Here is a 20,023-nt window from a genome sequence, read left to right as displayed (position 1 = left end):
AAACACATTTAGACAGTTTCCTCTTTTCTCACAGTCTCTTTATTTTTAACTCACCACACATAGCAGACAGAAAATGCAACTAAAAAAAAGAAATAAGAAAAAGTGATAAAAAGTGTTTTGTTTTGTTTTTAAGGAGCAGAGGACAGACAGGAGAATGGAAGGAGGAATTTAAACCCAGATGGATGCTTAGGAGATGGTGTTCTTGGTTCTGCTTCTGGATTTCTGGGCAAGTCCTGGTGACGTCTGGGTGCCCACCTCCACCAGTCTGGTTTGGCGGTTACGGTTGATGGGTACCTTCACTTGTCTTGGAGTCTTTTTGAGACTTTTCTTGACTTGATTCGTTTCTGCCAAGGAAAATGTATCATATTAAAAAGGAGGGCAACGAAGTCTTTCTCCCTTAAAAGGCACTGCCTTCTCAAGATCAATTATATTGGATTCTGGCACACCAACGTTAGCGTTATGCTTAAATTACCACTGTGCCTAAGTACAGCCTCACGAGGATGCTAACATGACTTGAGGCTTAGCCTTGTTTAAACTGAACTTCAATGAAGTTGTTAAATTAGTGAAATAAATTAAATCAGAGCATTATGAAAAGACTTCTGAGAGTTCATGTTTTTTTTGTTTTTTGTTTTATTTAAATCAGGCACTTCTTGAGAGCTTAATCAGGTACAATATCACAGCTTGGTTTGGTAACCTCTCTGTGCAATTAAAAACCAAACTGCTCCAGATGAGAGCAGCACTGGATGAGGATGTCCGATAAACTCCTGTTCACTTTTGCGCTGATATTTTTTGAGCTCAGTTTTATTGTTATTCAGAATTAGTATCCCAGTAAGTATTGTCTAGCACTTCATTTACTCATAACATTTTTATGACTTAGTGACAATTGTATTTATTTATTTATTTTTTTACATCTATTTGCAAAATGGTTATATAAAACCATGGGGTACGTTATGAGCTACACAGTGTCAGGGTCATTGTGGGTTACTTGCTGCCTTGCTGTCATGATTTGTAGAGAAAGATGGAAACAGAAAAACCATTAAAAAGGAATAAAGATTTTTGTGATAGCTCTAGCAGTGGAGTAACTGTAAAAAAAAAAAAAAAGATTTGAAATTGAAAGTTGAAATTTCAAATTTTTTAACTTTGAAAAATACAATATTGTACTCAAACTGAAAGTTTTTTTTAGTTTAAATATAGTTTTTTTTATTCATTTCTGAAATTCTTTTGGATAAATTATCTATTTTCAAATTTTACTTTCACACATATTTCAATTATTTTTTCCAGTTGCATATTTTTTTCAGATTCACATCTTTTTTCATAGTTTCAAATCTTATTTTTTCAGTTTCAGATCTTTTGTTCCCTGAAGGCAACGTGATAGACTGATTTGAAAGAGTATATAAAAAAAAAGATGTGAATGTACATATATATATAAAGAGAATTGAAAATAGATAATGTATTCAAAAGAATTTCAGAATGGAATAAAAATTAGAATTGAACTGAAAAAAACTTTCCCTACACTTATTTTTGAGTAAAATGTTGTATTTTTCAAAGTTCAAAACTGAAATTTCAACTTTCACTTTCAAAACTTTTTTTCAATTAATGAAACTTTTGATTCCGCTTTGGCTCCATTAACGCCTACCTCTTTTCTTTGTAACTTTCTTTTTCTTGATGGGACTTCCATCAGCCTCACTCTCTTCTGCTTCAGCTGCTGCTTTCTTTCTCTTGGTGGTCTTCTGGAAGGAGAAAATGAAGGGACGAGACATCAGTTGGTTGACAACAACAGGTAGGTGGCTGGACAAGTGTAAGTCATTTTGAATTCATTAACCAGGTAAATCATGTTTGCTGTTGCACCTGTTATTCACAATACATAGATGCTTTTTGTATAATTTCTAAAAGGCTGACAAAACATCCTGACATTTTGTTTTTAATTTCTATTCCAGCCAAAAAAAGGCCCAAATGCCAAGTACAGCAAAGTCGTACTTTTTAATGTTTTTAAACCTGCAGTGCGGGACTTTTACATATAAATAAATGCCTGTTACATTACACACTTTTTTTGTGCATGTGCATTGTGAGTGGTTGCGGTGGCAGCAGCTCTCACTTTTTTTCTTTTTTTTAGTAGTTATTAGTCAAGTCATTTAATTTAATCTTCATTGTATTATTGATGATTATGAAAACAACAGTTGCACTACGGGCACCAAAATTGCCGGATTTGCTCTGAATTTACTTTCAACTTTTAAACGTTCTGTGTCCGGACACCCCCGTGAGCAGCTATGGCCCCTATTGTTTACTCTAGGGATCAGCTGTTGGCGCTCCGCAACACAGCGGTGCTGCCCCCTGAGAAACCCAGCGGGGGAATATCAGGAGTGCAGCATCATGCTGTTTACGGAGACATGGCTGAACTCAGTGACTCCGGACTCACATGTTTCACTGAGTGCATTTAATTTAGGTGGAGGGCTGGCTGTGTTTGTGAATGACAGATGGTGTAAGTCTGGACACATCACTGTTAAAGAACAACTCTGCTGCAAGGACATTGAACCGCTAGCTGTTAGCATGAGTCCGTATTATCTACCACAGGAATTTTTACACGTTGTTGTGATAGTGGAGTATGTTCCCCCCTCTGCTAACGGTGACACTGTGATGTCCTGCACTCAGCTGTGAGCAGGTTGCAGACACAACACCCACAAGTCCTCTTTCTCATCTCTTTGGACTTTAATCATGCCTCACCTTCCTCCACTCTGCCCAAATTCACCCAGTATGTCACCTGCCACACCAGAGACAATAAAACACTGGATCTATTTTATGCCAACAACAAGAAGGCCTATAATTCAACACCCCTCCTGCCCCTGGGGAGATCAGACCACAACCTGGGTCATCTCCTGCCTGTGTATGAACCCCTCGTGCACAGGCAACCATCTGTGACCCACACAGTGAGAAGATGGTCTGACGGAGACCGAAGAGGCTCTGAGGGACTGTTTTGAATCAACTGTGTGGGAGGAATTCTGTGATCCTCATGGGGTGGACACTGATAGGATTATATCAGTTTGTGCGTGGAGAACACTGTACCCACCAGGACTGTACTGTGTTTCTGGGATCAATCCGGACATAAAGGCCCTTCTTATGGAGAAAAAGAGGGTCTTTAAGTCTGGAAACAAGCTGTGGAGAAGGAGCTGAGGTGGAAGATGAGAGAAGGGAAGAACCGATACAGGAAAAAAAAATGGATGAGGATCAGCTGCAGCAGAACAACATGAGCGGAGTCTGGAGAGGCCTGAAGACCATCTCAGGATTCAAAGAACCAGACTCCCAGGCTGTGGGGGACTAGAAGTGGGTGAATGATCTGAACCTATTCTTCAACAGGTTTGATCAGACATCTAACCCTCCCCCAGCCCAGTCATCCCTGCTACAGCCCCCCTTGTCAACACAGAATGTATTCCCCCTCTCCATCTCCCCCACCCCCACTCGCACAGCACAGCACTCAGATCGCAGCCAGCCACCACTGCCTCCACCTCTACTGCCCCACCCCCCTCACCGATGCTCTCAACTCCTCTCACACCCCCAAACACCCCGCCCCCGAACCCCAATATGTCCCTCTCTACAGAGCAGTTAAGGACAGAGCTCAGGAAGATCAAGGCGAAAAAGGCTGCAGGTCCAGACATCAGTTCCAGGTTCCTCAAGTCCTGCGCAGACCAACTCTGTGGGATTGTGTGTGTCAGTGGAACCACCTCCTGATCAATGCAGGGAAAACCCACACACACACACACACACTCAATCAACCACTTAAATACTGTGAAAAACAACTCGGCAATAATAATAATAATAACAATGATGATAATAATAATAATAATAATAATAATAATGTGCAATAATTAATGTGTAATAATCACTATTCCACTGTGCAATCTATTAGCCCATGTGCAACTGCTGCTATTGTGCTGTTATCTGTTGTTGCGTGTTTTTGTTGCTTTCTCTTGTACATAGTGTTTTATATTATATTACTATTCTCTACTTATATTATATCCATATTGCTAGCTCTTCTTTTTTTCCTACGCTTGTAAATTGCTTATTATCGATGCCTACCTCTGTTTTTCACTATCCACTTTGCTGCTGTAACAATGCAACGAAATGGCAAGTAAAGCCTATGGCAGCAAAAGCATGATGACAGCGTTTGTGTAAATACTCTCATGGTAAATACTCTAACGGCAGAATGAATGATGCTTTTAAACAAAAACAAACAGTAGAGAGTTTTCTTGCTTGAAGCCTGTAGCATCCTCTGATGGAGGGACAATCGCCAAGACAAAGTCTTCACTAGGTGATGAGGTGACTGAACATCAGATCCCGCAGTCTTTTGTGCATGAAGTCTGAGCAAATGCAATGGAGCCTGTCCCAGTTGACTACATGCAAGAGGCGGGGTACACCATGGACTGGTCACCAGCCAGTGACCAGGCTGACACACAAAGACAGACACGCACACACTCACACCTAGGGGCAATGTAGACCTAACCTATTTTGGGATTGTGGGAGGAAGTAGGAAAAAATCGGTACTGGGAGAGCAGGCAGAAGGGCCCAGACCGGGATTCGAACCTGGAACCCTCTTGCGAGGTAACAGTGCTAACCACTGGACCACCGTGCCGCCCACTTGCAGAAAGGAAAGGTGGTCTCTTGGACAGTCACACACTCAATGAAGACTATCAACTTCGCCATTTGTCTTACTTATTCACAGGTCTCTATAATGAACCTTCACTCTCACTCTTGCTTCATCATGATCACGATGTGGCGCCCGCTGTCGTGAACAGATTGGACAGATAATTACATACAGTAACAAGTACCAGGTCCTGGTAACCCTTCAGCTGGTACCCTTCCAGTGGCACCTTCCATATGCACAGAGTGAAAGTGCAAGATACAGAGTTTGAAGAGGAAGAGATGAAGGGACAAATAGGAAGAAGGAAAGCAGGAAACAAACATATAAATAAAACTAAATGTTAGAATGCAGAACTTGCAAAGTAGCCTAGGGGAGGGCAAATTGCAGACAGCTGCATAGACTGAAATGAAAGTGAATCTATTATGTAAGAGTACAAAACACAATATCTCAATTACAGATGCACAAATCGACCGGCCAGGGACCAAAATTGGCTGGTTTTCAGCATTCTCAGCGCAGACTGGAGACCGACTGCCAGTCTCCTGTATCTCTTATTCCAAGCCACTGCATTTTAGGCATGCACATATGCACAGTGGTGCAGGCAATAACGTCACAGCCGCATGCTAACCCATCTTTAGTGTGGATGTTCACTGTGGATCAAGGATAGCAACATAGAGGTGCAGGTAGTTCAAAGAGCATTATGGAATTCATGGCCCTGGATGATCAGTCGTTCTCCATAGTTTACAACTGAGGCTTCAAAAATCTGATAAATTACGTCAGCCCTGGTGAGGCATATTGTAATATGAAGTGAGTGACATTTGGTTTGTTCAGTAAATCTGTTGCACTTGCTTTTGTTTGGTTAAGTAAAATATGTCAGATAAAGTTAGGTGTGCAGCTCATTTTCAGTTAATTGTTATTTGTAGCTCTTTCCACTTGCTTTATTTTGAGAAAAAATTGTTACGTTTAATTTTAATTTTAATTTTTTTAAACTTTTGTAATGAAAGTAAAATAGAAAAGTTGATTTTTGTTTGTATATGCTGTCAGTTGTTGTTCGTAGAAAGAAAATCGGAATCGCCAAAATCGGACTCAGCAATTCAATCAGAAATTGGAATTGGCCAAGAAAATTGCAACTGGTGCTCCTTTAATCACGGTCCAAATCATATCCACTACCCTTTTGAAACACAGAGCAAAGTTTGGGTTTTAATAAACTAATTAACTAAATTCAATTAACTGTGGTTTTAATGAACTAATTTAATTAACAAATTAAAATCAAACTTACAAGAAAAACGAACACTTGGACATACTTCAGTGTGATAAGAACTGCCTAAAATGACAGGAAAGGGAAGGGTTCATGACATATATATAGGGGGTGATAAAGATGCTTCCGGAGTTGTCATGTTAGCCATCGTTATTTTACAGTCACTGACACTGAACCCCAGGGTACCTGTGCAGGTTTTCTGCGGGTACTCTGGCTTCCTTCTACAATCCCAATGAGCACATTAGGTTAATTGGCTACTCCTAGGTGTGAGTGTGTGTGTGTGTCTAGTTGTCTCTTTGTGTATCAGCCCTGCGATTGACTGACGGCCAGTCCAGGGTGAAACCCGCCTCTCACTTGTGAACTGAGATAGGCTCCAGCACCGCCGCTACCCTGATAAAGCGGTATAGAAAATAGATGGATGGCTGGATGACACTGAACCCTGTATGCAGATAAAGCTGTGGTGACAGCTAAATAGTTCATAAGAGCACCATGATCCTACATGGTCCATGCACTGATCGGCTAAATAAAAATTTCACATTAAAACGATGCTAAGAGAAAACAGATACATTTTTATAGAGGATTTTTATTATGTGAATTACTCAAGTTGTGGTTCGTTTCTGAGTGTGTGAGGGTTAGATTCAGGTAAGAGTTAGGATTAGGCCAGTAATGTTTATTATTAGGGTTAGGTGGTGCTTAAGCCTACAGGAAATTAATCTAAGTCTACGTAATGTGCCCAAAAGTGAGTGTGTCTGTGAGTGTGTGTGTGTGTGTGTGTGTGTGTGTGTGTGTGTGCGCTCACCCGGGCAGGAGGTGACACAGCTCCACTGACAGGAGGAAACTCCAGCTTGCCATTATCTTTAGTCTGCATAGCCTTCAGTCCAGCCTGCAGAATGGAGCGCAACTTATCATATGATGGCTTGTCTTGGTATCCCAGAGATTTAACCTCCTCCATGAATCTGTGGATCTCATCTGCAACATAACAGAGTGAAAGTCTGTCAACATCTCAGGCATGTACACACACACAGTACTGTGCAAAAGTACTGTCAGGGATTGTGTGGGATTATAGTCAAGTGTATGATCAACCAATTTATACCAGGTGCTAATGATCATCAATTTCACATGTGGGTTGAAACCCAGTCACTAACTGAAACAGAAACAGCTGTGTCGGAGGCTTAAAACTGGGTGAGAAGCAGCCAAATTCTACCAAGGTGAGGCTGTGGAAGACAGTTTCATGTCACAGGTCAGACACCATGGCAAGACTGAGCACAGCAACAAGACACAAGGTAGTTATACTGCACCAGTAAGGTATAACTTACCTTACTGATGCAGTAAGAGATTTCAAAGCAGACTGGGCTTTCAATATGTGTGGTTCAAGCTCTTTTGAAGAAGCACAAAGAAATGGGCAGCGTTGAGGATCGTAGACGTAGTGATCGGCCAAGGAAACTTAGTGCAGCAAATAAAAAACACATCAAGCTTATTTCCTTTCAAAATCTGGAAATATCCAGCAGTGTCATCAGCTATGAATTGGCAGAAACCAGTGGGACCCAGGTACACCCATCTACTGTCCGGAGAAGTCTGGGCTAGAGGTGGTCTTCATGGAAGAGTTGACGCCAAAAAGCCACACCTCTGACATGGAAACAAGGCCAATCCCTGTCTGGGATTATTGAACAGACCAGTCAAATTCCTTGTATGGTCACACGTACTTGGCAAATAAAGCTGATTCTGATTGTGAGACAGAAGGATTTGAGGAAGTCTACATCCAAAGAAGATCTGTGGTTAGTTCTCCAAGATGTTTGGAACATCCTACCAGCTGAGTTCCTTCAAAAACTGTGTGCAAGTGAACCTTGAAGAACTGATGCTGTTTTGAAGGCAAAGGGTGGTCACTCCAAATATTGATTTGATTTTGATTTTTTGTTCGCTCACTTTGCATTTTGTAAATTGATCATTATTATTTATAAGCATTCTTAGTTTCCTCAGTTAAGCATGCTGGAGGCAGTGTGATGGTCTGGGGGTGCTTTGGTGGTGGTAAAATGTGAGATTTGTTCAGAGTAAAAGGGAGCATGAACACAACATTTTGCATTTTGCATACCCTGTGGACAGCACTTGATTGGGGTAAGTTTCATCCCACAACAGGACAATGACCCAAAACACACCTCCAGACTATGCCTGAACTATTTAAAGAAGAAGCAGTCAGCTGGAATTCTGTCTATAACTGGTCTGTGGATCTGAACCCTATTGAGCTGTTGTGGGAGCAGCTTGCCCGTACAGTACGGGGGAGGGTCCAAAAATGGTTGTAATTTCTCAATGCCACACTTTTGTCAACCCTTGAATTAAAGCTCGCAGTCTTCACTTCGCAGCAAATTCAATGTTGTGGTGAACCACACTTGATGAGGCCAAGATCAGCTGCCACATGACCGGAACAGTAAATTGATGTTGTCACATTTAGCCATTACTTAGAAAGCACTCCCTGACACCTGTGTTATACATCACACACGACACCAATGATGTTGTCATAACACGTCACAACTTTTTTGCTTGCGGAAAGCTATGTAAAATTACATGCTGTCTAAAATCACACAATGCTGTGGCGTTATGCAGCTGTGGTTTATTCAGTGTAAACAAAAAACGAAACAAAAAAAAAAAAAAACAAAGGTGGTGCACTACACAGAAAGTACACACAGCTCTGTACTACTGGACCGATAAGCAGCTGGAGAAATTGTGGGTCAAGGGTTTTTTTTTTTGGTTGGTTTTTTTTTGTTTTCAGTCATTATGGACCATTAAAAGTCCCCATCTCTGTTTGCTACCTTTGTGTGAGTGTGTGTGTGTTTGTGTGAGTGTGTGTGTACATCTTTCTTACCTGGTTTGTCTTGAGGGGAGAAACATTTGGTCATGAATTCAGAGATGTTTTCTTGACTCCTGTAAAGAAGAAACAAAGAGCATGATTTTTTCAAAACGTTTGTCAAATTTGAGTTCAACTGACCTCACGTTTCTTGAAAGGTAACACTTTAAAACTACTTTGTGTATTTATGAATCTTCCAAATTTCAAACATTTTCTTGTCAGTCTTGCCTGAAAGCAGAAAACCTCATGCATTTACTGAAAGATGTGTTTAGTGAATGCAGATATACTTCTCCCACCTGATTTTGGAGTCTTTGACATAGATGGGGTCCTGCAGCTTGTCCTCCCAGGGTAGACGTCCACACAGCCACTGGACCATGCAGTAACTCAGGATCTCCAGATCGCTCCGCCTACATGCAGCTGGACCCAAACAACCACATGAGCAGACGCAAACACTGTCAGCAGTTTTTCTAAGCACAGCCATGATAATAGCGTGTACTGTTAATCATTTATGAACACAGTATACCTAATATAATGTAAATCTATCTTCTGCCAAATCAATTAAAAGACCAGTTGCACATTTTGAAAAATATTAGATTAGATTTGATGTTGATCTACAGTGAGTGCAAGATAAGCTACAATGTCATAAATATGCATATTTGCTTAATTTCTGAGACTGAGATTAAAAGATTAATAGCAGTTTCATGACTGTGATGTATGAAGCTAGAATCAGGACATGGTTAGCTTAACTCAGCACAAAGACAGGAAAGATGGAAAACATCTAGCCTGGCTAAATACACCTCCCAACCTGTGAGTCCACACACAAACAGACTATTATCCTGACTCCAGCTCTTTAATTGAAAGAGACATAGAGTGATGCTGATCTTGGTCTCAGAAAGACACATTAAAAGCAAAAACCACAATAAATCATTTAAAATGACATTTAATTCTTCCAATCAAGTAACAGGAAGCCAATTTTAAGTACTTTGGAAACGTGAATGACAGAGGAAATTTATGTCTCTAGGCTAAAGATACCAACGTTTTTGTTTTCTTTCTGATGTGATGCGCTGCCTCATTATTTTGACCAGTCACAATACAACAAAACATACACACAGTCATAAAATTACTTGGAGTGTATTTGTACCTACATGCTCCTTTGTGGGCGTCAATGCTTGTGAACTCTATGGTACCATCGTGACATCTCTTGGGGTCTTCCTTGTACTCTTTCTGGACACTATCCGGTGCATACCTATATGCCAGTCCATAATCTACTAAGTAAACCTATAATTGCCAAACACACCAATTGAGACATGCACAGCCAAAGTCACATTTAACACTTTATACATATGTACACAGATCGCCCAGCTACATGTTTAGCCTAACTTAGCACAAGGACTAAAACTAGAGGGGAGTGGATGATTCCATGAACATTTAATAGCACACCACCATGTGACAAGCCAGTCTCCAGACATGAAACACACAAGATGCACCTTACAAGTATCTGCCCAAAGACTGTGCACCAAAAAGTAAAAGAAACACATGAATAGTGAACCTTGTAATCATAATTAATATGAACAACAGATTTGTACAGCACCTAGAACTTAATCATACTAAATTGAATATAGCATTACTGGACCATCAAGCATAAACCATCATAATGTAAATTATGCAACAAAAAGAAGAAAACGGAAAATACTCCCTAACTACTTCGAGATGCCTCAGTTAATCTAAGAAATGATAATACTGAATCGCAATGAAACAATATGTAGCAGAAACAGAGGAAAAAAAGATAAACTCACAAGCTCCTCCCATCTGGAAGGCCAACCCTCAATGCACAAGTCAAAAATGATCCCACATTCCCATGCCGGTGACCACAAAATACCCCCAGAGCCCCCGGAAGCTTGAGGGTGCACATAAAGCTCCAACACTCTGCTGATTGCAAAGCAGAAGAGTTCCACATTTCCACTGGCCTTAGTATCAGTACAAAAACTGTGCAGCGGAAGCTTCATGGATCGGGTTTCCCTGGCTGAGCAGCTGAACGCAAGCCTGGACTCTGGAGCAGTGGAAACATATTATGTGGACTGACGAATCACACTTTTCTGGTTGACACTCTGATGGGCTCTTTAATGTCAAGGTGAAGTCAATTAATCAAAAACAGATCATGTAAGTCAGTGTTTAGTAGATCTAGTAACACCTTTGATCGCAATCACAGCACTGTGTTTGTGTGAACAGGTCTCAGCCAGGCTTGCACATCTGGACACTGCAATTTTACTCCATTCTTCTCTGCAAAAATGTTCAAGCTCTGTCAGGTTGCACAGGGCGCCAGCAGCCCTTTTTAAGACCAGCCACAAATTCTCTGTTAGATTAAGGTCTGGACTCAAGACTCAATCAGATTGTCCTCCAAGATTTCCATATATTTTGCTGCTTTCGTTTTGCCCTCTACCTTTACAAGCCTTCCAGAGCCTGCTGCTGAGAAGCATCCAGAGCATGATGCTGCCACCACCATGCCTCACAGTGGGGGTGGTGTGTTTGTGGTGATGTGCAGAGTTAACATCTAGTCTGATGGCCAAAAAGCTATTTGTTCATTTTGCATTATGGTCTCATTAGACCAAAGAACTGTCTTCCAATTGACGCTGGAGTCTCCCACATGCCTTTGGGCAAACTCTAGTCAAGATTTAATATGGGCTTTCTTCATCGGTGGCTTTCTCACATAAAGCTCTTTGACTGGTGAAGAAACCAGGCAATAACCGTTGTATGCAGCGTCTCTCCCATCTTAGCTGCTGAAGCCTTTAACTCTTTCAGAGTAGTCATAGTTGTCTTGGTGGCCTCCCTCACTAGTCTCCTTCTTGCATGGCCACTCAGTTTGTGAGGGCAGCCTGCTCTAGGCAGCTTTACATTAGGGATGGACGATATGTTATCGTTTACGATATATCGTCAAAAACATTCTCCACGGTGAGAATATGTTATCCCACGATAAAAACGATAAATTCCCATTGATGACGTATGTAAGTGCACGACACACTCGCAGCTCAAAACGTGTGGATTATTGACAACAATGGCGGAATGCGGAGCAGATACGCCGGGCAGCGAGGAGCTCATTCCCAAACGGGGCTCCAGCTCCGTTATGTGGAACTGGTTTGGTTTTAAAAAGTCTGACGTGGAGCAGCAATTTACCACGTGCAAGGTTTGCAAACAAATAGCACAAACAAAGGACGGCAACACGACTAATCTGTTCCACCACCTCAAACATAAGCACAAACTGGAACACGATGATATCCAGAAAATGCACAAGGATGCAGAAGCAGCGTCTGCTTCATCCAAAGAAACCATCAACTGAGACGAATCTTGTCGATGCATTTGCTAATTCCACACCATGCGATGATCAGAGCAAACGGTGGAAAGAATTAACAGAGGTAGCTGGGATTTTTATAAGCTAAGTTATTTTTGTTGCTTGCACTGTTTTTTTTTACTGCCTGTGTGCCAAAAAGTTTTAATATATTTTTAATAAATAACAGATTCTGTTCTCACATTTCAGACTTGTTTGTTTGTCGTCACTCACTACATTTTTTTTTCAGTACAGGTGTACTACTTGAACTTAATTGATGTAGTTTAGTAGCCTTAATTATTATTTTGGTGAGAAATTTATAGTCAAAAAGATGAATTGGTTGAATTGGCTGAATTGGTGTTTAATTATCGTCTTTTTTATCGTTACCGTGATTAATACCAGAAATTATCTGGATTAATTTTTTAGTCCATATCGCCCATCCCTAATTTACACTTGTGATGGATGGATTTGGCTGAACTCCAGGGAATGTACAGTGACTTGGATTTTTTTTTTTTTCCTGTCTTCATGGTGTAATTGTAGCCAGGAATACTGATTAACCAATAACTGGACCTTCCATACAGATGTCTTTATACTTCTATCACTTGGGACACACACACATATATTCACCTGTCTATAGCTCCTTATGTGTGTTGTTGGTTCATCTGTGTTACCTGCATTCCCTTTGTAATTCCTTAGTTTCCAGCCTCTCCTGCATTTCCTGGAATTTTGTGTCTTCTCTGTGTTTTCCATGTCCCCTGCGTTCACTGTGCTTCCTGTGTTTGCTGCCATCTTTACATTGTGTGTATCACTGTTTCCCTGTGTTCCTTGACTTGCTGTATATCTGTGCTTTTTTGGATAACTCTTTGTTTAGACCTTTCTTTCTAGAACTCCCAGACCAGTATTATGGTCCCCACAAACACCACATTGGAAACATTTCTGATTCAACGGGTTATCTCACAACAGGCAGCTTTATGAACTCAGCATTGAAAAATACTTCAGACTTTAATGGACAATAACCGGGTTCTTGCATCCCAATCTCAAGGCCTGTTTCAAAAGCTCATCCTTCTCAAAAGTACAGTTGCTTCCCAGCAGTCTCCACCTATGTCTATAAACCTCCCTGCTCGTTGCAGGGGTGGGACTTCATTTGCAGGGAGGTACTGGCAACACAGAGTACCTACAGAGTACCTGAGAACTTAATACTACACACATGGGAAAACTAAGCAGTCAGTGGTTCGACAGTTGCTGCTCGCACCGCAATCGATAAGAAATAAGAGAGCAAGACAATCGTTAATCTTGATCTCCAGATCGCACGTTTTACAGAATGTTTTGGTTCACCATCGTGTAGTCACATGACCTGTCAGATGTCACTTTGGACAGGTACTTGAAAGGCACCCGTCTCTGCATTTGTTTCATGTTGGAAGAAAAGCTCGTGGCCAAAATGTCACATGGCGGTAGAAAAACAAATGTTCATGGGAGAATTATCTAACGTGCAGACATCTCATATTTTTGGCATTAACACACGTTTGCTTTTGTTCACTTTTTGCCCCATTAAAATTACATTGTAATTCCACCAACATCAGCTTCATTGTTATCATTTAGTCTGCATTCTGGTTATATACTACAGTTGGTTATTGGCTTTAACAAATGAAACATGCAATAATAAAACCAAACCTATATCGCAATAACTGCAAGGCAAAACATCAAAATAGCATCGCTACAAAAACAAAAACAACACAACACAAAAAAAAATTACCTAATATTAAAATCCTGAAGGGCTGATTTTTGTCATTAACAAATAGCTATTTAATAACACCACCAATGATACATTGTCAATCTTCAAATTAAATACCTGCTCCTGCTTTGTTTGTGAGAAAAAGCTCTTAGGTGCTGCACACACACACACACACACACACACACACACACACACACACACACTCACTCTTGTTTCTGTCACTTTGGGGACATTACAGAGACTTAAATTCATTTCCTGGAGTCTTAACCACCACCTAACCATAACAACAAACACTACTTGCCTAATCCTAACCCTTACCTTAACCTAACCCTAACCTCCACCTAACCTTAAACCAAGCCTTCATCCTAATATTTAATGATTTACATTGTGGGCAAAGCAGGTCCTCACAATGTGCCTGTTTAAACAGACTTTTGTCCCCACAACCACAGGAATGCCCATAATATGCATACACACACACACACACACCACACTTAATTGAATTCAATGAAGCAGGACAGTTGTGCTATGATAAGAAATAGACAATCACCTCCTTTTCATTTCCCCCCAAAATAAAATGAGATGTGATCATACGCTGCCTCCACTGACCTGGTTTGGATCACTTTGGCTCAGCATGAGGTTGGATGCCTTAATGTCAGCATGCACATACTCATGTTCATGGATGTACTCCAGAATATCAAGCTAGACAAGGAAAAAACATGACATGATTTAATGTCAGTACTGAAAAACAAGTGTTAGTTTTAGTGATGCAGAGTCTGAGCTCAGATATAAGCTGAGTGTGAATGAGGTCACATTCTTATAGAAAATAAAAAAATCAAAATTATCCCAACAAACTGAAAGGTCACCTGACCCTGCCTCTTTCTGCACCCATACTGCAGCTTTGCTTCAGGAGACGCAATACAGTGATCATCTGTCACCACCAACCAGTAGCACTTATCACTTTTCAGGGAGATACCAGTATTTCTACATTTCTATTCCAAGTTAAAACATTTAGAAATCCAATAATAATATGGGCTCTGTTATTAATGCCAGCATGCATCTCCACCTGCTTTAGTTAGCAAAACTACCAAAAAAATAACCTTTATCAGTCCTGTGACCAAAAGCATGGCTAACCTTCATCCCCGCTAAGCTCTGCTCCCCTAATCTTCACGTTTAGACGGGATCACATTATGGCGATGATCAAGATACATGTAGCAGAAAAGGTTCATTAATTCAAAGTGTAAATGCAGCGTCCCAATGATTTGATTATCCAGTCGGATAATGCCAGACTGCAATGGAACATTACTTTAAGGCCACAAGTAATATTGGACAACGTGGATGACATGGAAATGACTGAAAATGTAGCAACATAATGCACATTTGGGTTTTCCACGTACTGGAAGATTTTTAGAGCGAGGAAATCAGAACATTGACAGTTCGTTCTCATGGTTTGTGTCTGCAACACATTCTCTCAAAATGACAGGATGCAATTACTGAAATACTATAGTGGAGAAACTGCAAGTGAAATTAAGGCATTTGACCGTGAAATAACCAACCAGTCGAAGACCGAGCTGCAGGACCAGTTTTCTGGGGAACCTCCTTCCACATTCTTCAAACTTCTTCTGCAGGTCTGTGCCAAGCCTGTCAATAACCATGAACCTATATCTGGAAAGTAAGCAAAATATTTCTTTAGTGCTTCTGAAGTATTACTAAATTGTTGGTGTAACCGTTATGATTTGCAGTAAAAGTAACAGGCATGGACCACGGTACTGCAGAACAGGAGGATTTTCTCAAGAGTGTGGCCCCTGTTAGTGGTCTTGGTTCAAGTCTTACCTCTTCCCTCCTCTCTCATGCAGGCCTGAGCCCCAGTACCTGGGAACTCCCAAACTTTTCAATTTGTGAGACTTCATCCAGCTCTGAACTGCAGAACAAGAGGAAACATATCAGAAATATTTAAAGTACTTTTTTCTGACCAAAAATGCCATCAAACTATTTGTATGAATCTATGAAATTCACATCACGTAAATCAGATACTGTTTGTTTACTACACACTGCTAACTGGTGCAGGTGTAAGTGGGTGATGGTTGTAACGCTCAAAGCAATAAGAGCAGAATTCCATGGGGGGAGCTGGGCAGTGTGGCTGTAAACTAATCTGCTGCTGGGACAAATATTTACCAACAACATGAGATTCCAGCATGAATAAAATATGAGGCTCCTTAGTAATATAACAGTTAATTGACAGGGGAGACTGACATTTGGATTGTTATTATATAAAATGCAAAGATGTGGCCTGGGGGCCAACAGCGCTGCCACCAAAAGCTTCTCTTCCTCTGCAGGGCCCCTCTGTGCCTCAGTTACGAGATTGTCTTTTTTAATTAAGAAAGTTGCCTTTTTTTTGTTAGTTTTTTTTTGTTTGCCCTGGTGTTGAGAGACTATGATCACAAGCCTAACTTTGGATGAATGACAAAGTTCTAGGTGTGTGTTTTTATAAGGAATGATAAGGTGGCTTACTCAGATCAGGCTTAGCAGCTCTCATGTAAAACTTGAGCTCAGAGAACAGTGGTCCATTGTCACTGGGCTCCTGTAGGAAAAAAAAACCAAAAGGTGCATTTATGTCTAGATTTAACAGGTTTAGACCAAAAAGGTACTGCATGAACAAGATCCTATGGTCGTGTGGCTGTGTTGCTAAAACTGCACGTAAAACAACGAATTTCAACTTTGGATACAAATCGCTGGCCCAACAGTTTGGAGATAAACAACAGAATTTTATCGTTTGGGACTGTACTACTGTACTACTTTACTGTACTACTTTGGAAAATTTGGCATGCCTCTGAAGAAGCACAAAGAAATTTTGAAAGCCACAGCAGTGATTGGTTGATTGCAATGCTGGTCCAGGAACATGTCCTACAAGGTGAACATACGCCAAAAAAGCTTAAGTATATAATAATATCTACCTATACAGAGCATCTGATCCAATACTTATATTTACCTGAATGTTGTAAATGTGTATCTGCCACATTTAAATGACCAAATGAGCTTACTGCACCAAATACCGAAGATCTTGCTTCAAAACTATTTTTAGGAGCTTTTTTTTTTTTTTTTTAAAAAAAAAGCATCACTCTGTTGAAAATACAGAAAGAAGCACAGGCAGTAACATTACAGCTGCACACTAACAAGTTCTTCAGCGTGAGCGAAGAAGACACAAAACTAACACAAAAACGATTCGTATTACATGTGAGGCCAAAGTAAATTCATGCGGCGGTAGCACGAAAATGTTCAGAACAGCACACCTAATCAGACACTTAAGACACCAACACCAGTTTGAAGAATCCAGCAAAAAGGAAAAGCAGCTAAAGCTAAAGCTAGCTGGAGCTCAGTGCCAGACACAAGCCAGCAGCCTCTCCTGTCTTTCCTCGGTATGAGCAGTTAAAAGGGCAAAGCAATTACGAGAAAAATGATGGAATTCATGGCCCTGGATGATCAGCTATTCTCCATAGTTGAGAACAGAGTGTTACCAGAGTAGCTCCTTTAGGAAACAATATGCATGTGAATGCGTAACGAGTGAACGGTGAGGCGAGAGAGAGAGAGCGAGCGGCAAGTGATGGCATGTGCAGGGCGAAGCAGAAGTGAAGTAAAATAAATGCTGCGACTTCTCAACACCAAGCAGAGCTCCTGTGTGCTGTTTCACCCCTGTCTGTAAAGTGAATGGTTTAACCCGTAAGCACAAGTTAGCTTTGGCCCAGGATGAAAACCTCCCCTACTTTCCAACCATCGTCTGGAAATTATGTCGAGAAAAGGTTAACAAGAGAAATCCGATCAGAAATCTAATAAATTACCCCAGTCCTAGTGAGTTTATAAGCATACTGTAAAATGACTAAAGCGACCGACATTTGCTTTATATAGATCTGTTGCACCTGCTTTTGTTTGGTAAAGTAAAATATGTCAGATAAACTTGGGTGGACAGCTCATTTTTCTTTAATTGTTATTTGTTGTTCTTTCTAGCTGCTACATTTTGAGAGGAAATTGTTTTATTCCAAAAAAAAAAAGTTCAATAATCTCATTCATTACCAAAGTAAAAATGTTGCATTGAAAAAAGGCTGATTTTTTTTGTATACATGTACGCTGTCAATTCTAGGTCTGAGAAAGAAAATCGGAATCGGCAAAAATCGGTACAGGCAGTTCACACTTCCAAAAACACTGAAAACCAGAATCAGCCAAGAAAATGGGTGCCCCTCTAACTCTAAATATTAGAAACAGCCACCTGAATGTTTTACACACTGAGCTTCGAGAGATAAGAGATAACAGATTTGTTACGGTGGGACTTCAGACAAACTGTATCTTTCTCACATGGGTCATGTCAATCACCAAATAAGTTATCACATTCATTAACTCTTTTTCTCAATCTCATATGTAGTGAAATGCAGCACTGCAGATCCTGGCTGTTACGTAATACAACAGCAGTGCAACACCAGCAGGCTGAATGGAGTAAATAAAGTACCAGATTTTCATCTGTTATACTTTAGCTTACACTGATCCACTGACATGTGATTGGACTGGTAACTATCTTTAGGTTTGGCTCGGAACATCTCTTATAGTTACGCTTAACCAAACATGGCCCAAAAGTGTAAGGATATCTGTTGGCTTGGTGTGTAATGGTCCTGACACATAATTACAAAGATAGCATTGACGAATAATTGTGTATAAGCCTTCTTTACCTTGATTTGATCATTCTGAAGTAATTTTTGTAAGACTGGAAATATACAAACTATGAATCCACTGCTGAAATGAATAGCTGTTATTAAAGTGATTACCCTTCCGGCTCACAGGCTCATTTCAGATGATGTTCTCAAGTTGTTTTAGTCTTCTTACCACTTTGATGACATAGCGAGCATCCGCTCCTACAGGTCCTGCAGAATCCTCATCAGCTGGGGAACAAGAAGGGAAAAAAATTCAATACTTACTTGTACAATTTGTGAAATGTTTATGATTTTAAAGGTTATATCTTACCCAACAACAAAGTTAAGCATTATTTGAGTCTGTATTACAGCATTAAATTGTGTCTAAGCAAAACAAAGTCTGATGAATGATATATGATATTAATGAAAAATGCAGTCAACTCATCTGTCTTTCAGTATTTCCATGTTTGACATTAGAAATGGGTGAGCAGCATCATCTGTTCTTACCCAAATATAAGAGACCAAAGCCCCCCTGGCCGACTGGAGCCCCCAGCTTCCAGGCCTTCTTCCCGGTGTCTGTCAGGACCTCTCCGGGTGGGAACTCCTCTGCCAGCTTCCTTTTAGCTGGTGCTCGGCCTTTTGCTACTACCTTGCCCTTTGGAGGCATCCTGAAACGCATCGTCATCTATCACTCTGATAGTAATTCTAAGAATTGTTCAAAACGTAGTTAAACGCCGATGATATAATGACGTATTTTTTGATTTATCGACACATAAATAACAAACGGGAGATTTCACCCTCAATACTACGTGGATGTTATATACTTATACTGACCTGCGAAGTTAGCAAACCACATCACAAGCTAACATTATAATTAACGTTACCAATCCGTGTACTGCAAAGGTAACTACTTACTGCCTCACAGCAAAGGGGGGACGCCTTTATGGACATAGTAGGTCTGCTGAACTGGATAATTTAAAATTACGTATTACGGTTAGCTCTTATGCTAAGCGCCCTGTCTCGTTAGCATCGATATCTGACGTTCGCTGCCACATGACGACGCTTAACAAGAGAAGTTCATAGATATCTGAGACATTGTTAGTTAAGCCTCCACTTACACACTGTTTCAAATTATAAGCTGAATACACACCTAGACCTTGTTGTTTACTGTTGACTGTAGGTTAAGTTGTGTGAGGACCAAACTTCCCGCAAAACTACCGGCCAGGAAGTGGCGTCACGACACTTCGCTATTCTACTGGTCGGTTACGCTACGTACGTTATCACAGAGACACGTCACAAGCCTACGTATTTAATTAGTTTCTGATGTTTGAGTATACTGAGCAGGTAAGGAAGATGTGTTATAGTTACATATGCCACAAACTAACATCAAATAAAAATTCAATTTCCATATTTGCTATTATTGTTATTCGCTGTAAAGGAACAGTAATATCTTTGCATCAAATAATTCTATGTTATCTAACGTATCATCTATGTTATATAACGTATTGTATTGTTGTTTTTATTAAACTCTGAAGTAATGTATCTTCTGCGAATATTTTTCGACATATA

General features: G+C 40.4%; 1 protein-coding gene across 2 annotated transcripts; it reads right to left on the bottom strand.

Moving 5' to 3' along the window:
- Positions 1-20: 20 nt before the first annotated feature.
- vrk1 (VRK serine/threonine kinase 1) lies at positions 21-19,742 on the bottom strand. 2 transcript variants are annotated; one of them, XM_046413498.1, is made up of 13 exons: positions 19,605-19,742; positions 18,962-19,122; positions 18,648-18,703; positions 16,290-16,359; positions 15,612-15,699; positions 15,335-15,443; positions 14,388-14,480; positions 9,873-10,005; positions 9,024-9,144; positions 8,746-8,804; positions 6,688-6,857; positions 1,637-1,730; positions 21-344 (listed from the first exon to the last, which is right to left on the bottom strand). In XM_046413498.1, the coding sequence occupies exons 2-13, from the start codon at positions 19,119-19,121 to the stop codon at positions 187-189; spliced, it is 1,311 nt and encodes a 436-aa protein (XP_046269454.1). In that variant the 5' UTR covers position 19,122; positions 19,605-19,742; the 3' UTR covers positions 21-186. The 2 variants fall into 2 exon arrangements, with proteins under 2 accessions (XP_046269454.1, XP_046269455.1); XM_046413499.1 differs by lacking the exon at positions 19,605-19,742 and adding an exon at positions 19,370-19,548.
- Positions 19,743-20,023: the final 281 nt, after the last annotated feature.

The sequence above is a fragment of the Scatophagus argus genome, chromosome 15 (genome assembly GCF_020382885.2).
Source record: "Scatophagus argus isolate fScaArg1 chromosome 15, fScaArg1.pri, whole genome shotgun sequence".
Lineage (NCBI taxonomy): Eukaryota > Metazoa > Chordata > Actinopteri > Scatophagidae > Scatophagus > Scatophagus argus.
This window is presented reverse-complemented; position numbering and strand designations above follow the sequence as displayed.